The 19,604-nt window shown below is 36.5% G+C and overlaps 2 protein-coding genes across 6 annotated transcripts in view; one reads left to right on the top strand and one right to left on the bottom strand.

The window, feature by feature from the left end:
• patj (PATJ crumbs cell polarity complex component) overlaps window positions 1-9,541 on the top strand; it is a 132,050-nt gene extending 122,509 nt beyond the window's left edge. For all 5 annotated transcript variants that reach the window (XM_052123543.1, XM_052123542.1, XM_052123545.1 and 2 more), the window contains 3 exons: window positions 3,364-3,467; window positions 4,534-4,657; window positions 6,089-9,541. In XM_052123543.1, coding sequence (XP_051979503.1) covers window positions 3,364-3,467; window positions 4,534-4,657; window positions 6,089-6,235 — 375 coding nt within the window. In that variant the 3' untranslated portion in view covers window positions 6,236-9,541. The remainder of the gene's footprint in view (window positions 1-3,363; window positions 3,468-4,533; window positions 4,658-6,088) is intronic.
• A 1,958-nt stretch (window positions 9,542-11,499) lies between these two features.
• Window positions 11,500-13,263, bottom strand: pdzk1ip1 (PDZK1 interacting protein 1). The gene is made up of 4 exons (XM_052124504.1): window positions 13,050-13,263; window positions 12,788-12,902; window positions 12,132-12,212; window positions 11,500-11,825 (listed from the first exon to the last, which is right to left on the bottom strand). The coding sequence occupies exons 1-4, from the start codon at window positions 13,114-13,116 to the stop codon at window positions 11,753-11,755; spliced, it is 336 nt and encodes a 111-aa protein (XP_051980464.1). The 5' UTR covers window positions 13,117-13,263; the 3' UTR covers window positions 11,500-11,752.
• Window positions 13,264-19,604: the final 6,341 nt, after the last annotated feature.

The following is a 19,604-nucleotide window of genomic DNA, read 5'->3' on the forward strand; positions in this document are numbered from 1 at the left end:
ACATTCAGAACCTATTAGTAACCATATAGCAATGCCCAGCTAAAAATATAGCTGCAAGCAGCAATTACGGGGCAAAGCATCGAAATGGCAAAAATTGCATGACCCAAGGATCACATCTGACATACACAAAAATACACTCCGTAACAACAGATATTTTATCTGCATGTTTTGTCGAGGTGGGGATTTGAACCCACCATCTCAGAACTTTGACCAGACATACTCACACAGTGCCACTCAGTTGACATGTCAGGATGATGATCAAGAGACATGCCAAGGTTAGAGTCAGCACACAAGCGTGGATTATCTTTTGAACTATTGGTGGTGTTGTCTAAAATCTGCTCAGGTGTCTTGAGGACATGATGTAGATGATGCATTCCAATTTTCTTTTACATCTGACAATGCATAGCTTTTTAATCAAATTAAATATGGCTGAGAGACGGTATGGTTCATATGGAAAACCATTATCGTTGAAATCCAACTGACCTCAGGAATTCACGAACATACAGTTCAAAAGTTCTTGACCCATAGGTGGCGTTATCGCAAAATTTTGCATGTGCCCTGCAGCAAAGCATAATGTAATAACTGCACATAATGATATTTGGAAGTTAAATGTAATGTGTTCATAATGTAATAATTTATTTAAACTTTAGTTTATGCAAAAGCACAATGTTAATGTTATAGTAATTAATGTTTTTTTTTGCTAAATCTAATAGGTTATTACAATAAGAGAAATGTATTACATTTTGAACTCTACAAAGAATTGTAATTAATGTATAATTTTGTCATATTGTAATAATTTTTAAAACATTACATTAGTATCCTTTTAAGGCATAAATAAACATTGGGATTCCTTTACAATAGTAAAAAAAAACTTTCCTATGAAATACACTGGATTGAAATATTCCGAAAACAACATAAGAATATTAATAAGAATAATTATAAAGAAAAGAAGTATAATTGTGTATGCACAATAATACGTATGATTAAGAGACTTGTATAATATGATTATAATAAATATTAATATTGTCATGAAATCCAAAGAATCAATATTGTTTTGACACTCCATAATGTGACAGATCGCAGCCGATCATTTGATGCACTTCAGTACAAGTTATAACATGAAATAAAACATGAATGAACATCAGAGGGCATGTTGAAAGATACATTACAACTTGCATTAATGTATTGTTTCTTGTATTCGCCCAATCTGTGTTTCATCCACGGGAAGACGTCAATAAAACCGCTTGTGATTGATGTCTATAAATTGTTTTGGAAGCACGCAGCCACATTGCATTTGTGTTTGTTTGTTTTAAGTTAAGATTGACATAAAAACTTTGTTTAATGTTCAGCCGGTTTCTGCCTCCTCCTTTTCCGACCTTGAACTTTTACATAAACATTGTATGGTGTTATTACATTATGATCTGTGATGTAATGAATTTCCAGAAAAACGTTATTACATTATGCTCTCAATTTTATGACGTTTTGATAAAATTATTACATTATAAAGATTTATTACATTTAACTTATTACATTATGTGCATATGTTACATTATGCTTTATTACTTGCTACATGCCCTCAGACCATGGTCCTCATGAAGCAAACCAAGTTTTGTTTCGATAGGACAAAGCACTGCTGAGATACAGCCTCAAATCCATTTTCATTTTGGCCTTGTTAACGTTGCAATGCCGTAACTTTTAAACGAAGCCGAAATCAAAAATTCTGTATCATTTCTGTTGGCTTGTTCTGGAGAATATTTAAGACATTGTTTGGACAAATCAGAGAAAGTTGGAAGGATTGAAACTTTTAAACTGTAAATATCATAATCCAAGATGGTGGCCACTGTAATGGGCGGAGTTTTAATGTAAGGGCTCAATTTGAATCATCAAGAGGAGAGTAATCAGACATTCAGAGAATTGTTTCTCTAGAACAAATGGCTCGAATGATACACATAAAAGAATAGTTAATTTTTGAACTGGTGTTGGTGCTATGGAGTTTGTCCTATAGGTCCCAAATTTGCTATGGGGACTATTCATGCCCACCCCATCAGTGTGCCAAACTTCATAATTTTTCAATGAAAGGTTCTATGGGCTGCCTTAGACTCCCATTGGGGAGGAAGAATAATAATACTAACGGAGACAATTCGGAACCCTTTAGCAACTGCTTAGCAACGCCCTGGCAACCACATAGCAAGGATCTTTTTTCTCTCTTTCATTATTTCTCTCTCTCTCTCTCTCTCTCTCTGTCTCTCTCTCTCTCTCTCTCTGATAACCGAGTGTTATGACATGGGAGCGTTTCAATGTTTTGACTCATTCATTAATTAGCTTTAGTTTGTTGCGTATTTTGTACTTTTAATTACCTTCCTCATAATTAAATATGCTAATTAATATGCCACTGTCCTCATAGCAACAGCGTTTAATAGATGAAGTAAATGTCAATTAAACGTGACTGAAAGGCATTTGTGACTTGAAGGGTTTGATGAGCAGTGACTGTGTGAATGGATGCGTTTGAACATGAGCTGTCTGTAGAGCGGTCAGGCGCAGGAATTCACCTAGGAGAACAATAAACGATTACTGGGATGCATTTCAGTGCCACACACTCACAACAGAGAGAGCAGAGTACTATTATCTACAGGCAGACAGTCATCTGTGAAAGCACACACTACCGGTCAAAAATTTAGGGTCACTTACTCGTTCTTTATTTACATTTTTGTTTCACATTTTAGAATAATATTAAAGTAATCTAAACTATGGAATAACATAAATGGAACTGTGAATTATGTTGGTACTATACAAATCCAAAATAAATCAAAGCTATGTTATATTTTAGCATTTTCAAAGTAGTCACCGTTTGCCTAGAATTAGGGGATGCTTTCTAAACCGTATGGAAAGAGTTCCCATCTGTGCCTGGGACTTATTGGCTGCTTTTCTTTATTATTCAGTCAAAGTCATCCATTTCAAAAACGTAAAAATAAATAAAAAAAAAAAAATCAATTTTTGTTTTGTAATGAAATTATTTAATATGGTGGCACAATTATATTTTTTTCTACAAAACTAATTTCAAACATTTAATTATACATCTTCAGATCAAAAGTGTTAAGATCATGAGAAACATTTCAGTCAAGTGACACCAAACTTTTAAACATCAGTGTATATAAACAGACATGAACAGACATAAGAAAATGTCTAATTTATTAAAAGAAAATTATATATATTTATACATAGAATGTTTTTAGGGAATGTATATAATCTCTGTACAATTATGTGTAAAACTTTGTTGTACACTTTTGTTTGTATAAGGCATAGTTAATAAGTTAGTTATCGTTTCACCTCATGTGCCTATCTCTGTATGTGCATGATTGACAGGTGATCGCTGACACCAACATCAGTGCCATAGCCAGTCAGGTTGAGAGTCTGTCCAGTAGCTCCACCCCCAGCACCAGCCCAGAGGTCCGACCCGTGGAACCAGAGTGAGTTCGGTTTATAGAGTGGAACAGTCTGGCTCCAGAAGTTAAAATCCTGTTCATTATTTTTTACATTGGGGAATTGATTTTCAATGATAACTTGTTAACTACGGAAGCCCTGAACTGCACTTTTCACTAGGTGAATTTATTTATTTTTAGGAGTCTTGGTGCCTTCCTGAGCCCATGTCACTACAAATGTATTTTTTTTCTCTCTAAGAACTTGTGCTAGATAGATGTCTCTGCCAGTTTTGATGCCCCTGACTGTGTTTTCAGTTTTAAATACCGTGTTTAGAGGCATGAACGTGTTAGCATTGCCCAAATCAATGAACCCATAGCACTTCTGCGCTGTGTCGTGTTAAAGAAAGATGCAGAGCTGCTTGAGGAATCTGTGCGTTTTGTTCAAACATCATCCAGCTATCTGGTTGTCTCTCGGCCTGTGAAATTCTCAAGGATATAGATTTTTACTGAGGCTACTACAGTGAGAGGCATTGAAATGGGCAAATACATCTATCTAGCATGTTTACATGGGCCAACAAATTTAAAAAAGCACATTATCAAGAGCAGCATCGAAAAAATCATCATTGTGAATATCATCAAACAACCAGAAATGACTCCCATTGTTACACTTGACAATGAATGCCATATTGCCAATGTGGAATATCATGTATTAATAGACTCTCAGACATTATATAGGTTTCTTTCCTTGATTAAGATTTGCAAAACATTCTTGTTAGAGTATTATACAACTATAATTCAACAGATCAAGTACCTCATCTGTCACTGTGAGATTTCATGTTTGCAGATAGTGGCATCTGGTGGATGAAATTGGTACTGCATGCTAATTGTTAGCTAGCAAGCAAAAAACAAATCTCATGTTGCCTCTTAAGGAGAAAAAAATATTTTTGAGAGGGTAAAAATTGAGAGAAAGAAATATATTTTTTCACAGTGTGGTTCAGGACTTCCGTAATAAACTTTTAAAATAAATTGATTACGTATGTACAATTTTGTTTTTACAATATGAATTTGTGACAATGCTCATATTTGCATTACACATGCTTTGAATTACCTACAGGGCCCCAAAGCCAAAGAGCATCACTCTGGAGAAGGGCTCCGAGGGACTAGGCTTCAGTATTGTTGGCGGATTTGGGAGTCCACATGGAGACCTTCCCATCTATGTGAAAACAGTCTTCTGCAAGGTAATTCCTCAGCTGTGACTGTACTGCCACCAGGGAGCAGCATAGTGCTGTTTCACGTGAATAGATCCATTGATATGATACTTGTCAGGCAATTACACTTCATATAAATAAAGTTATTTCTAAACATTAACACATTACATGATTATGATACATTTATAATCTGTTAAGCATTATAGAAGATCATAATGTTTTAAAATTGTTATTATTAAGTGTTACAGAGAAAATCTTGCTTCTTTACCTTTTGGGGTCTCTGGGTTGTCTGAGAGTCTGGATAGACTTCATGTGTCTGTAAAGGTTGAAAACCCCTTATTTAGATTAATCATTAGTTGTGGACACATTTAACCCTCCTATGGTATTGAAAAAGGGCCCCTCCCTTTGGTTTTCGTGGTCATTTTTGACCGTAAATGTGAGATGTGTAACCCTTTTTTTATGATGATAATGATAGTATTTTCTTCCCTGAAATAAGAACAATAAAACTATGCATTTCTTCTGGGATTTTATGCTTTTTTTAATCTTTTTTACTTGCAAATTTCTACATTTTATCCTTCATTTTCATATACAAATAAGAAAATGTGTGTATATGTGTATATGTGTGTGTGTGTGTGTGTGTGTGTGTATGTATATATATATATATATATATATATATATATATATATATATATATATATATATATATATATATTATCTCACAAAAGTGAGTACACCCCTCACATTTTTGTAAATATTTGATTATACCTTTTCATGTGACAACACTGAAGAAATGACACTTTGCTACAATGTAAAGTAGTGAGTGTACAGCTTGTATAACAGTGTAAATTTGCTGTCCCCTCAAAATAACTCAACACACAGCCATTAATGTCTAAACCGCTGGCAATAAAAGTGAGTACACCCCTAAGTGAAAATGTCCAAATTGGGCCCAATTAGCCATTTTCCCTCCTCGGTGTCATGTGACTCGTTAGTGTTAGAAAGTCTCAGGTGTAAATGGGGAGCAGGTGCATTAAATTTGGTGTCATCGCTCTCACACTCCTTCATACTGGTCACTGGAAGTTCAATATGGCACCTCATGGCAAAGAACTCTCTGAAGATCTGAAAAAAGGTTTGTTGCTCTACATAAAGATGAGTGCACGTGCTCAGCGTGATATCCAGAGGTTGTCTTTGGGGAAATAGATGTATGAATGCTGCCCTAATCAATTTATAAATTTTTTTTGTTTGTTTGTTTTGTTTTTTTGTATGTTCAGATATCAAATGAAGGAAAAGTCACCAAGTCTTGCACTGCTCAGATAAAGGAAATAATTTTTATTAAACGAGGAAAATGTATTTCGGTCAAAAATGTCCGAATACCATTGGAAGATTAATACTGTTATTGAATAAAATAAAGGTAAAGGTCAGTGCTATTCAGATGACAAAACTCATTCCTTATTCTGCCTGCAGGGGGCAGCAGCGGTGGATGGGCGTCTGAAGCGTGGAGACCAGCTCCTGTCGGTTAACGGAGAGAGTCTGGAGGGAGTCACACATGAACAAGCGGTGGCCATACTGAAGAAACAGCGAGGATCCGTCATGCTGTCTGTGCTCTCCTAACACACAAGCACACATTAAAGGGATAGTTCACCCAAAAATTACATTCTGTCATCATTTAATCACCCTCATGTTATTCCAAATGTGAATGGAACAACATGAGGTTGAGTCAATGACAGAATTAGCATTTTTGTGTGAACTATCCTTTTCAAGGACTACATCCACAGAAAAACACAAACATTCCTTTCACATGTCTTCAAATGACAGCCATGTGTTCTCTTTGACACTTCACCTCATATTGTCTATTATGGAGTCGTGAGGACTGATAGAGTGAGAATGTTTGAACTTGATGCCGTCTCCACTTTACTGTTTGTGCACCTGGTGTTTTAGATTATAAAGGGAAATCACATATGCATTGAGTCTGCACAACATTGTGTTGTCTTAGTCTTTGGACCTGTAGCCTCTCCATTGGCAACTGTTGAGCAGGTGAATTATGTGGTAATATTAGAAATGATAATTTTAATGTGATGAGTGCTGGTAACTCAAGACCAGGAGATACATTTGGAGTAGCAGACACAAGACACTAATACAGTATGCACACTTAAAGACAACTTTTAGTCCTGCTAATTTCTTGATTTAAACTGAAATAAACAGAAACATGCAATTAACTTTATACACCGAACAACCCACAAACATTTCTCAAGAAATCAGATGAATTTTCATAAAATTAGATTGGAATGGTTAAGTGGGTTTATTTAGCCTGTATTAGATATGAAGATCATTTCAATCAGATTTTGTTTTGTTACAGGGTAGCTTTATGAATATTTCAAGGAATGATTCACTCAAAAATTCCGTAATCATTTATTCACCCTCATGTTGTTCCAATCTTGTATGACAGTCTTCCGTGGAGCACAAATATAGGTGTTTTGCAAATTTATATTTATGTGGCTCCTGGGACTTTTATAGCAAATTTGCAACTTATTCTTTATTTCACATTCACACAAATCACAAGTAAAATTTCTGATTTTCAGTTCAGTTTTTGTTGATCTAAAACTCTATAGAGCATTAACTGTTACCTCTTCAACCACCGGCATGTTGTGAAAAAGATTACGCTTGAAATGTTCATGTCCTGAGAACATAAGTCAGGCATCTGGGGTATCGTTTGAAAGCTTGGAATCTGAACTTTGCATTGGTAACCATCACTGATACATTTATGTTACATAAAATAAGGCCCGAAATCATTTGCATTGCAAAATAGTGCCACCTAGAGGCCATGTGGTAGAAATGTAAATATACAAGTCTTTCAAATAGCAAAGAAATAGACAAATCATATATCAAATGAAAGCTCTCATTCTCAGGAATGCAACTAGTGTATTGCCTTAATACCACAGTTTGAAAGATTCTCAAAAGAATCAGAAGGTGAAATATGTTTTCTGTAAGACATCAAATACAAAAGTATCTTTTGATCATTGCTGCTGTAAACCCCAAATAGCAAAAAAATTTATATCTGCTCTTACCTTAGGCAGTTTTCTAAAAGAAAATTGCCACTGTCTGTGAGCTTGCTTTTGTGAATAATCCAATGTTATATCTTCGATGTCCAGAACAAAATATGCGGTCCAACAGGGAAGGCATACTAAACCAATCTTAGGGAAAATATGTTATCGACTATTGATGATAAAATGTTGCACATCATCACAAAGGGGAGGATGTCAGTTTTCTAATGACAGCTTGATTGAGCTTCTAGTCCACTCAGAGGCCGAGATATTCTATGAAAAATAGTGGTGGTGCGTGAACTGAAAATTAGACTGCATGTCTATGGACGCACATTTGTGTGGGCTAAATTGCATGAGATCGACACACATTTCAGATCGGCATTTTGTGATTGATATGGATGGAGGAAAACTTATTTTTTCTAGTATTTGCTGCCATCTAGGGGAATAAAATAAGACTTTTGTTGGGAGATGGAGTGAACAGAACCAGAATTACATGCTTACAAAGTTAGGACAAAATTATATATATTTTTGTTTATTCATTAAGATTGTAAACCTATAATATTATTTATGAATAACTGTTGTTTTTTGTTTTTTTGGCAATTTGTCCAATTAGTGTAATTGTTGATCTTTTAAATTTGAATGTGAAAGATTGCAGGCAGCAGCCAAAAAATGCTCCAGAGTTGAAGAGGTTAAAAACCTTCTGTTTCGGAGAACATTTCACATTTAATTTTTTTTTTTAGCGCCACATGGTGGACATTTCACCTTTGAGGAATGCTGTAATGTTTTTAACATTCACAAACATTCACAGTCACAAAATTTTAATGAGACTAGGCTTCAATAAAAGATGGCGATACAACTTGTGCACTACATTCCATGTCTTCTGAAGTCAAATTATTGTTTTGTGTGAGGAACGCACAGAAATTTAAGCCATTATTTACTTAAAATCTTGAGACATGAGGGTGAATATGTAATGACTGAATTTTCATTTCAAGGTGAACTACTCCAATTGCATTGCTGTATCAGGATTTTATATTGCTATAATCAAACCTCTACTGATATACGTTGTTGCACAGAAATTCTTACAAATAACATAGATTTTTCTTCTTTTTTTTTAACGTTTTTTTAATAATTAATTTGCAATTTAGTTGAACACATTTCTAGTGGTTAATTGTAAATATGTAATTTATTTCCTTTGTAGGGCATGATTTTGCAATGCTATTGTCTTTATGAAGATGCATAGTTTGACACCTCATCTCATTGAATGTGTGTCTCACAATATGAGGATATCCTGTGTCTTCTAGAGGAAGTGTATCAGGGTCTCCAGGTTGTAGACAGCGTGTGGCAACACTAACCAGACCATCTCATCCACTAAGATTTTGTAAGCACATAGCAGACATTGTCCTGTCATACTGTACCTCTGTCTTGAATTCTCGTGCCATGTGGACAGTGTGTTGTGACCTGTCTACTGCAGCATCCCTTTAAAAAGCTTACCTGTATTTCTTATACCTGCCTTCCCTTCTTGAATCACCCTTCCAGCTGATGCAACTCAGTTTGCTAGATCTATGATTTGGGCTGTGAACCACAAAAACTGAATCTTGCCGATCGTTAAAGTTAGTTCAGCCAAAAATGACAATTCTGTAATGTTGTTCCAAACTCACAGAAGAATGAAAGTTATAATGTTTTGGAACAATATGATGACAGAAAATGGTTATTTTTCTGTGAACTATTGCTCACACGTAAAACTCTGTAGTTATACCTTTAAATCAGTCATTGTTTCCGTTGAAATTCAGTGTAGTGATTTTAAAGTCAAAATAAACCATTTAGTACAATTAATACATTAGATACAAAGTGCTAAGCCTGAAATAAAGCTGATTTATCAACATTTATGAAGTGATGTGGTCATTATAGTCTGTGTCTTTATTTTGGAGAAGTACAATTTATCTGAAGTGTCAGAAAAATATTTATTTTCGTTTTAGTAGTTTTTTTACTTCTAAATTGTGATTATAAAATGAAATGCAATGGGGTTCAACTTAAGTATGTTCTTTTCTCATGTTTTTTTTTTTTATTAATTGAATTATCATCATAAGAATTTGGGTGAAAAGTTTAATTGAAAAAATTAAGGAAATCTTTGCCTGTAATAGTGTGTTTTTAGAACTATTTAAATGATTTGTTCACCCAAAAATTTTAATTCAATCATTGTTTACTCACGTCAGTGTTATTTTAATCCTATATGATTCTTAACCATTAGCACAGATATACACAATTTATCCATTTGTGTTAAGAAAAAGAAAATGTTTTTTTTTTTTCTCCCCTTTTTCCCCAATTTGGAATGCCCAATTCCTAATACGCTCCAAATCCTCGTGGTGGCGTAGTGACTTGCCTCAATCCAGGTGGCGGAGGAGGAATCTCAGTTGCCTCAGTGTCAATCCGCGCATTTTATCACGTGGCTTGTTGAGCGCGTTACTGCGGAGAACTAGCATGTGTGGAGGCTCATGCTATTCTCAGCGGCATCCACACACAACTTGCCACGTGCCCCACAGAGAGTGAGAACCACATTATAGCGACCACGAGGAGGTTGACCCAATGTGTCTACCAACCCTAGCAACCGGGCCAATTGGTTGCTTAGGAAGCCTGACTGGAGTCACTCAGCACGCCCTGGATTAGAACTTGCGACTCCAGGTGTGGTAGTCAGCGTCTACCAAGCCCCCATACCACCTCTTCAAGCTTTAAAATAACACTGAAGTATAATTCAGAAGTCAAATATATTATTCCATGAGACTAATGATTGTTATGAAAGCATACAATAAGGTTTGGTGAGAAACAAACTGAAGTCTATTGAATTATTTAGTGAAAATATTAACGCCCAAGAGCTACAGTTCACGCAGCACCCTCACCACATTGGGGCGTTCAAGCGGAAACACTTTTTGTGTATCTAAAAACAGGTCCTCCCCAACTTACTAAACATGCCTGGAGAGTTTGTAGTTGAAGAATTGATGCATTTCTATGCCCAGCCTTATTTGTTTGAATGGCGTATTCGGAAATCAAACAGAAACCTAGAGGAGGCTACAGGCAGACACAGTCACACCGTGTCCTGACCTGACTGCAAACGACGGGTGATAAAAGGCATATTTTCAATGGTAATCAGAGTTTTTATCTTAACCAGCAGTTACGAGCAACAGAACATTCTATCCATAACTTGTTTCCTATTTTTGGCATTGTGCGAGTAACTCTGTCCACTGTGAACTGGCACCGGTCCAAAAACTTCCAATGAAATAAGGCTGGGCATAGAAATGCATAAATTCTACGACTAAAACTCTTCAGACATATTTAGTAAGTTCTGTTCTCTGTTTTTTGTGCAGCTGTGTTGTGTCCTGTTGTCGCTATCACTGCAGCGGACCTGTTTTTAGATAAACAAAACCAGTTTTCATTTGAACGCCCCAATGTCACGATGGGGCTGCATGAACTGTTGCTCTTCTGCACCATCATGAATGTGTACAGGTGATCAACGGTATGTAAACATTTTCACTAAATAATACATTCGATTTAGTTTGTTTCTCACCAAACCTTCTCAACAACCAGACTTGTGTACGCTCATAACAATCATGAGTTTCATGGAATAATTTATTAGACTTCTGAATGATACTTTTGTGTTCTTTTGAAGCTTTAAGAGGTGGTCACAATGAACTGCTATTATATGACATCACAATTTCTCCCTTTGTGTTAAGGAAAAAAAGAAAGTCATATAGGGTTAAAACAACACAGGGGTGAGAAAACAATGACTGAATTCAGATCTCAGTTTTAATGCAGAACAAATCCAATACCAGCCATGTCTTTATTAGCTTATATTGATTTTTATTATAAAGAGACTTAGAAAACACATTTCTGAATTTTACATGAATATGCAGAAGTACAACAAATTATTTCTAGAATTAACTACAGTTAATGTTTAAAGTTGCAGTTAGTCTACAAAACAAAAACAGTGCTAACCTTTGGTACAAGTTAGGCTATGTCAGCAAAATATTTTCAACAGGTAACAGCAGCAAACACGGTTCATAGGGTGCTGATTGTAGTGTAGATATTTCCTCAATTACATTACAGTTACTTTTTCATCAGTTTGGTGAACGATGACATTCTCGTACGCTTCAGTGCACTCACTGCTCCTGAAAAACAAGCATTTCAAATTCTAGTGTTTAATAGAGAAACCCGTTTCAAAAGAAATGGTTACTAATTTTCAGCATTTTCAGTATGAAAGTAATTTGATTTACTGAAATGATTTGTTTTTAATTAAACATTGTAATCTTGGACAAATTAGTGAGAGTTTAACATCAAATCATGTCATAAAACATACAGCTCAGATAAGACATTTTCTCAGTTATGTGTCTAGACTATTGAACCAGTCAAAGCTTTAGAATAGTGCCTTAAAGCTTTATAAACTCTTATTAATGGCATTGTTGAGGAGTTATTACCTGACTGCATCAAGACTTGTCTCGTTGGTGGGCGATCCATTAGTCATGGCGTATTCATTAGGTATCACTGCTTCTGGTTCGCTTTAGTCAACAATAAAACAGACTTTAGTTACACAAACCTGATTCCAGAGGCTATTTGCTTAATAAACTATCATTAGTTATAAACTATATATGTTTAAGTGTTTATAAGTACTTTGACAACATTAACCAACATGATTACATTATATAATGTTTGCATTCAAGTACTTAGAAATGTCTTGAAATGTTTTATTAAAATATTTTAATAGCTTTATTCGCTTCGTATAGATATACAGTTATGACATTTTTCTTGGTGCATAACACAGTTTACAGTAACATGTTAACATTAGTTATTGCATTATGAACTAACAATGGTGAATATTGTATTTTCATAAATTCAATTATGATATTTCCATTGTACCATGTTATCTAATGCATTTACTAATGTTAACAAGTAGAACCTTATTGTAAAGTGTTGCCACAAATTCATTTGGCGATGTTTGATGTTTTAATGTTTGTTAATCACTTACTAGAAAAGTTATAATAAAGTGTTACCACGTTTTTATTTCCATTCAATTAGGAAGATCTGTTTCAGGTTTTATTATCGAATCTAAATCTTTTAGGATAGGATGGACTACCTTGGAGTTTCACACCAGGCTTTGTTTACGAGGAAGGTGATGAAGAGAAGAAAGAGGAAGATGGAAACAGCGATGATTCCTGTAAGCCAGTTTGGCAAAGCACGCTCCACCTTATCTGAGAGACAGATGCCACAGAGAAGACAAAAAACTGTAAGTTAAACCATCTCAAACAAATGAAAATGAGCTCAGGATTGCACTTTACTGTAATGGTTTTTTATTATTGTTGCAAATGTATTTCTCAAAGCATTGAAAAGAATCATACCTACTTGAGCCGCAACTAGTCCCAGTGTGAGCAGAACCCAGTGAAGCACAGTGATTGATTTCCCCATATTTATTTCTCAAATGGACGGTAATTTCCTTAAGCAGTCACTTGCGTTGCAATCTCTAGATGTATCCACTCCTCAAATGAGCACCTGCATCCCTGATATATTCTAACCAGGAAACAGTTATCTTAACATGGAGGTAAATACAGCAACCAGAGTAGATCTGTGCATGTCAGGTAAATCATTTACCCACCACATCATGTTTAACCATGTCAGAACAATAGCAAAGGCATGATGGTTGGGGAAATAATAATCGCTGATTTTCTAAAAGATCTCAAATCTTTCAGTTGATATCCATCCATTTTTATCCCTGTGATGTCAAATATCACATCAGTAACATAAATATTAATTTATTTCTTAAATCATTTTATTTTATCCTCAAGAGATGATGGGAGTTACATTAATCCGGTGGAGTAAGTTATCTTCCACCTTGCAGTTTAAAAAAAAGATGTTCCCTAAGCTTCCCTAAGCTGTCTATCATGAGAGAGATCTCTGCAAAGATTAAGTAATTTGTCTGTTATCAGCATTCCATGGTTTTCAATGAGTAATAGATCATTGAAGGCTTGATAGACACATTAAGCCTGTCAGTGCTACTTTGCTCCCAAGGGAGTTACAGTTTAGCTAAAGTAAAACAAGCTCTGAAAGAACATAATGGTACATGTAAGGAATAATTGTATGGACTATTGATTTATTGAAAATGAATACACACCTACATTAGTAATGTGGCCACTGTTTGGTTTCCTAGGAGACCTGACTGAAGTCACTCAGCACACCCTGGATTCGAACTCGTGACTCCAGGGGTAGTAGTCGCGTCAATAAATATATATATTTTTTATATGTAGTTAAGTATTAAGTGCATTTAGTGTGGATTGGTTAAGTGCTTGAGGAATAGATGTGTTTTCAGCTGGTTCTTGAATGTTGTGATCAGCAGATCGTGCGGAGGTTGGGAGCTCATTCCACCACAGAGGAATAGAGAAAGTTAATGATCACGAAATGGACTTTGTGCCTCTATGCAACGGGACCACCAGTTGCTGCTCGTTCACTGACAGCAGAGAGCGAGTTGAGACATAGACCTGGAGGAGTGAATTGAAGTAAGATGGTGCTGTTCCACTGGCTGTCCTAAAGGCCAGAATCAATTGATATGCAGGCAGCTACAGGTAACCAGTGGAGTGAAATCAAGATGGGATGACGTGAGCCCTCTTTGGCTTATTGAAGACCAGATGCGCTTCTGCATTCTGGACCATCTGCAGTCACTTAATCATGCTAGCTGGGAGGCCAGCCAACTGAGCATTGCAGTAGTCCAGTCTTGAAATGACCAGAGCTTGGACCAGGAGCTGTGCAGCATATTAAAATAGGAAAGGTCTGATTTTCCTGATGCTGTAAAGCATGAACCTGCAAGACCATGCGGTTGATGAGATGTGGGCAGTGAAGTTAAGATGGCCATCTACCACCACTCCCAGGTTCCAAGCTGTCTTGTAGTTGAACCAAGAACTACTTGATAGCAGTGTAATTATAGAAAATTGACACCCTCTGTCAAACAATCAGAATCAGTTATTCAACAATGCTGTGGTGTAGAGTGCATTGTTCCAGAAGTAAAACTTTCATTAATTTTCTTCATAGCCCAACGAGAACTTAAAAACCTTTTAAAACAGACCTACATTGAGCTCCAATGTTATTAACCATTGGTATATACTTCAGTTGAAGCCATCAGTCTGTGTTATTTCAATTAAATTGTATTTAATAGCGTAATTCCTTGTGGAAAAATGACACTGTCCATGATGCTGAAGGGAAACGGAATGCGGCAAAAGAGCTTTGCAGCGACCATCTACTTCCATCGAATTGGTCTCCCTACACTCTCAAACTACTATATTTGCATATGTCTGAATGTTTTGCAATGTACAATGTTATTGTTTCTAAACTTACACAGATCAACAACAACATTAAAACCACCTGCCTAATATTGTGTTGTCCCCCTCGTGCCACCAAAACAGTTCTGACCCATCGAGGCATGGACTCCACAAGACCTCTGAAGGTGTCCTGTGATACCTGGCACCAATACTTTAGCGGCAGATCCTTTAAGTCCTGTAAGTTGAGAGTTGGGGCCTCCATGGATCGGACTTGTTGCTCCAGCATGTCCCATAGATACTCAATCGGATTGAGATCTGGAGAATTTGGAGGCCAAGTCAACACCTTGAACTCTTTGTCATGTTCCTCAAACCATTCCTGAACAATTTTTGCAGTGTGGCATGTGGCAAAGGCCACTGCCATCAAGGAATACCGTTGCCAATGAAGGTATGTACGTGGTCTGCAACAATCTTAGGTAGGTTGTACGTGTCAAAGTAACATCCACATGAATGCCAGGATCCAAGGTTTCCCAGCAGAACATTGTCCAGAGCATCACATTGCCTCTGCCGGCCTCCCTTCTTCCCTAGGTGCATCCTGCTGCCAATTGTTTCCCGGCTGTCCACAGGATCTAAAAGAAATCGTGATTCATCAGATCAGGCCACCTTCTTACATTTACTCCATGGTCCAGTTCTGACGCTAATGTGCTCACGTGCCATACGCAGCAAGTTGCGATGCACTGCACTGTGTGTTCTGATACCTTTCAATCATGGCCAGCATTAAGTTATTCAGCTATTTGTGCTACAATAGCTCTTCTGTGGTATCGGACCAGATGGGCTAACCTTCGCTCCCCACACGCATCATTGAGCTTGCGTGCCCACTTCTTGGACCACTTTTGGCAGGTACCAACCACTGCATACCCCCACAATACCTGCCATTTTGGAGAAGTTCTGACCCAGTCGTCTAGCCATCCCAATTGGCCCTTCTCAAAGTCGCTCAGATCCTTACACTTGCCCATTTTTCCTGCTTCCAACACATGAAATCAAGAACTGACTGTTCACTTCCTGCCTAAAATATCCCACCCCCAACCATTTACGTCCTCTCATTATGAAACCCCAAAAGATGAATACACATAAGATTGGGTGTTAAACAGAGACCACTCTTGAGGTGAAGGGCTTGATTAACAGACCAAAGCAGAAAAATAGGGGTGGAGCAGGACAGAGAGTAAAATCCGCCCCCTTTGAACCCGAGGGACATAGGAGCGTTTCTGAGCCCATAGCAAGGAGCTTTGTCCCTCCAGAAAATTAGCACTGCTTTATAACCAGAAAACCGCCCAGCCCACTCATTAACTCCCCACACTCTCCCCAAGGGAGCTGCTTCTGCCGATGGTGTGGTAGATAGCCATGAGGGACACCAGTGGAGGCTCTTTCCACTGTCTCATCCCAGCTCTGAGAACCAGACCTCTGGCAGGTTCACTGGGACAGCTTCGGCCCATCCATATCATGTAGGGAGGGGCCTCTTAATTGAATCCTCGCCCCCTTGTCTAGTTATCTCAGGGTAATGGTGCTTTTTATCGGTTGGCAAGCATGTCCTTTGTTCTGATGGTACTCCTTTGATCAAGGTTTGAGCTTTGTGTCCCTTTTTTTTTTTTAGTCTCTGGTTTGGGCCACTGGTGGGAAAAATGGGAATGCTGTCTACACCAAAGTAAATTAAAAAGGGAAGAGATGCTGTCAATCCAGTCAAAAAGCCTTTGATTGAATCCATAATACCAGCCCACTGTTTCAACAGGAGAGCATTGGCATTTGAGAGGAATACAAGCACTTAATAGAATTAGAGTGTATGTGTGTGGGGGTGGGGTGGGGGGTTGATGGTGTTTAATCTCAGATGAGATACACAGTCATGTCATTCATGGCTTGAATGGGAAGCAGACGGCATTGAAAATCTGAGTGATCTTTAATGCACAAAATGGAATTCTAATTGAGCAGCATACAACTTGATGTCCACAAGTGAATAGTTTGGAGTGGGTTTTACCTAATTAGGTAACAAGATGTTAATGTCAACGTAAAGAATAGTAAATGTTAATAGTTGTTTCTAACAGTTCCTTTTGATTAAGACCTGTAATGTATCTTATTTACACTTGAGAATGGATTGCACCACATGGTTTTAAAGCAATTGTTCACCTAAAAATGTAAATTAATTTACTCACTGCCACTGTTGGGTAAATTGCCTAAAAAGTGTAATTCACTACAAATTAATAATTGGGCTACCTCCCTAAAACTGTAATTATAAACTGTAATTATTCCTATAAGAGATTATTTTATTTATACTTCATCAAAAAGTAATCACATTAATAATTACTTTACTTTTAAGTTACTTTCATAGAAAATTGTATATTTCCGCTCAGCAAATTCAAAATAATGTCTTTATTTCCTCTTTGCTCATTGTAGTCCAAGAAATGTACTTAAAAGTAATTGCTTTTATTGAAAATCAGTAATTGTAATCTGATTACAAGAATTTCAAATGTAGCGTGCTACTCTTTTGGACTAAAAAATAATCAAATTACAATCACATTATTTTGTAATAAGATTACACTGCTCACCACACACTTATGCATTTTTGTTTGAAAGTGTTTTGCCAAGCTTATGCTTCTAATCCACACTAAAATTATATTTTCCACCATTGAAAATGGTGCGTTTTGAGAAAATTCTCTCCAATACCACATACTTTTGAATACTTTGACATTTGGGAACAAAAGTATGTTTTCAAACAAAAACAGATTAGTGTGAATGTGGCCGAAACCTGTAATATTTTCTTTCTACCACAGTACACAAAAGTAGTGATTTTGCAGAATGTCTCTGTTGCTCTTTCCCAAACAATGAACGTAAATGGCGATGCAGGGGCTGTTGAGCTCCAAAAATGACACACAAGCACCATAACAATTTCAGAACATTAGTCCTTTCTACTCATGAGCTACATTCCAAGTCTTCTATAGGCATATAATGTGTGAGGAACAAACCAAAATGTAAATCATTATTTGCTCAAAGTCTTCCCATCCGTAGTGTTTCTCAAATCTCTTGTGTGTTCTCGCATACATTCAAATATGGGACATCAAGATGAGACAATGAAATGTAATAATCTTCTTTTGCTGTCAAAATGTAAACAATCATGTGCAAAACACTTTCTGAATGAGCCGCTAAGAACAGCTGTAAAGGTTTTAACCCGTTAAACGTGAAATTGAGGTAATGGCCAAAAATCTATGTGTGCCAATCAGTTTTTGCTTAAAATTACCTTAAACTGTTTAATGACCATATGACATTGGCCTTAGAACTCCTTTAATGATCCAAAATCAGATCTAAATCCCGATATAAGAGTGTGGTTTTTTTCTTGGGGCTACATTCTTCAGCTCTCTAGTGTTAGTTACTATTATGGAACAATGCTTTCAAAATATTTCATCCATTCAACCACTTTGTCTGCCACTCTCGCACTATTTCTCTCTCTCATGGACAAAGTCAAGCTTTCCATCCTCATACTAAATGAGAACAGCATTGAGAGTGTAAACAGTGTTTCTGCAGTTGTATGCTACTTCCTCTTGATGTAAAAGAGGAATTACAGACTGCAAATATTCTAGTCAGTATTCCAGTACACATTATGCATTGTTTTGATGATAGTATGAAGGAGACTTGGCAAGGTTGTTTATGTATGTTGGTCTGGATCAGTGATTGGTCTGGGAACTGCCCTTGCATCGGTTTTTCACAGTCCCTCTCAGGCCCCTTGTGGCCAATAGATTGACCAATGACTTTTTCATTGGCTTTGATCCTTATCAGCCATTCAGCCCCATATTCTCAGGATTCAGACACCCATAATAACAACCTGCTTAACAACCACCCTGACGCCTCATACCCTCTAAATCTTAAAATAAGCCTTTTCTGAAATATTTCAAATGTTGGGTTGAAAATAACCCAATTTGGGTTGTTTTGCACCCCAAGGCTGGGTCAAATATGGACAAACCCAACCGTGGGTTATTTTGACCATACAACCAACCCAACTCTGTGTTGATTGTCTAACCCATTGTATGGGTAGTGATAATTGTTTGTTGGGTTGCAACAACCCAATGTGTAGGTAATGTGTTTCAAGCTGTGTATAAGGTGTTTGAAAGGACCATATCAGTATTTTCTGCCGTTTTTGTGAATTTATAACAACTCAGGTGTACTTTGCATGTCATAGTTTCATATTTTACTACCTTCTATTTATTCTAACTATATACAGACAAACAAAAAAAAAGGATGCGTGTTTCATAGAGAAAGCATAAGTATATTTTCATTCTCAATTAACCATAATCTCAATTCATTCCATTTCTGTTAACAAATCTTTAAAAATTACATTAATAGCTTTCTTTCAACAGTCCATTAACATTACAACAATAAGGTTAACATAAAGTGGCACAAGTATAAAAAGTCATTATCAGCTTGGTCAAATTTAAGTCTGCAACCAGCTGGTCAAGATAGTGGAGCATCAAACAGTTAAAAGACAGTTTATATATATATATATATATATATATATATATATATATATATATATATATATATATATATATATATATATATATATATATATATATATATATATATATATATAAAATATTCTGCAGCACC

Source organism: Xyrauchen texanus, chromosome 50 (genome assembly GCF_025860055.1).
Source record: "Xyrauchen texanus isolate HMW12.3.18 chromosome 50, RBS_HiC_50CHRs, whole genome shotgun sequence".
Lineage (NCBI taxonomy): Eukaryota > Metazoa > Chordata > Actinopteri > Cypriniformes > Catostomidae > Xyrauchen > Xyrauchen texanus.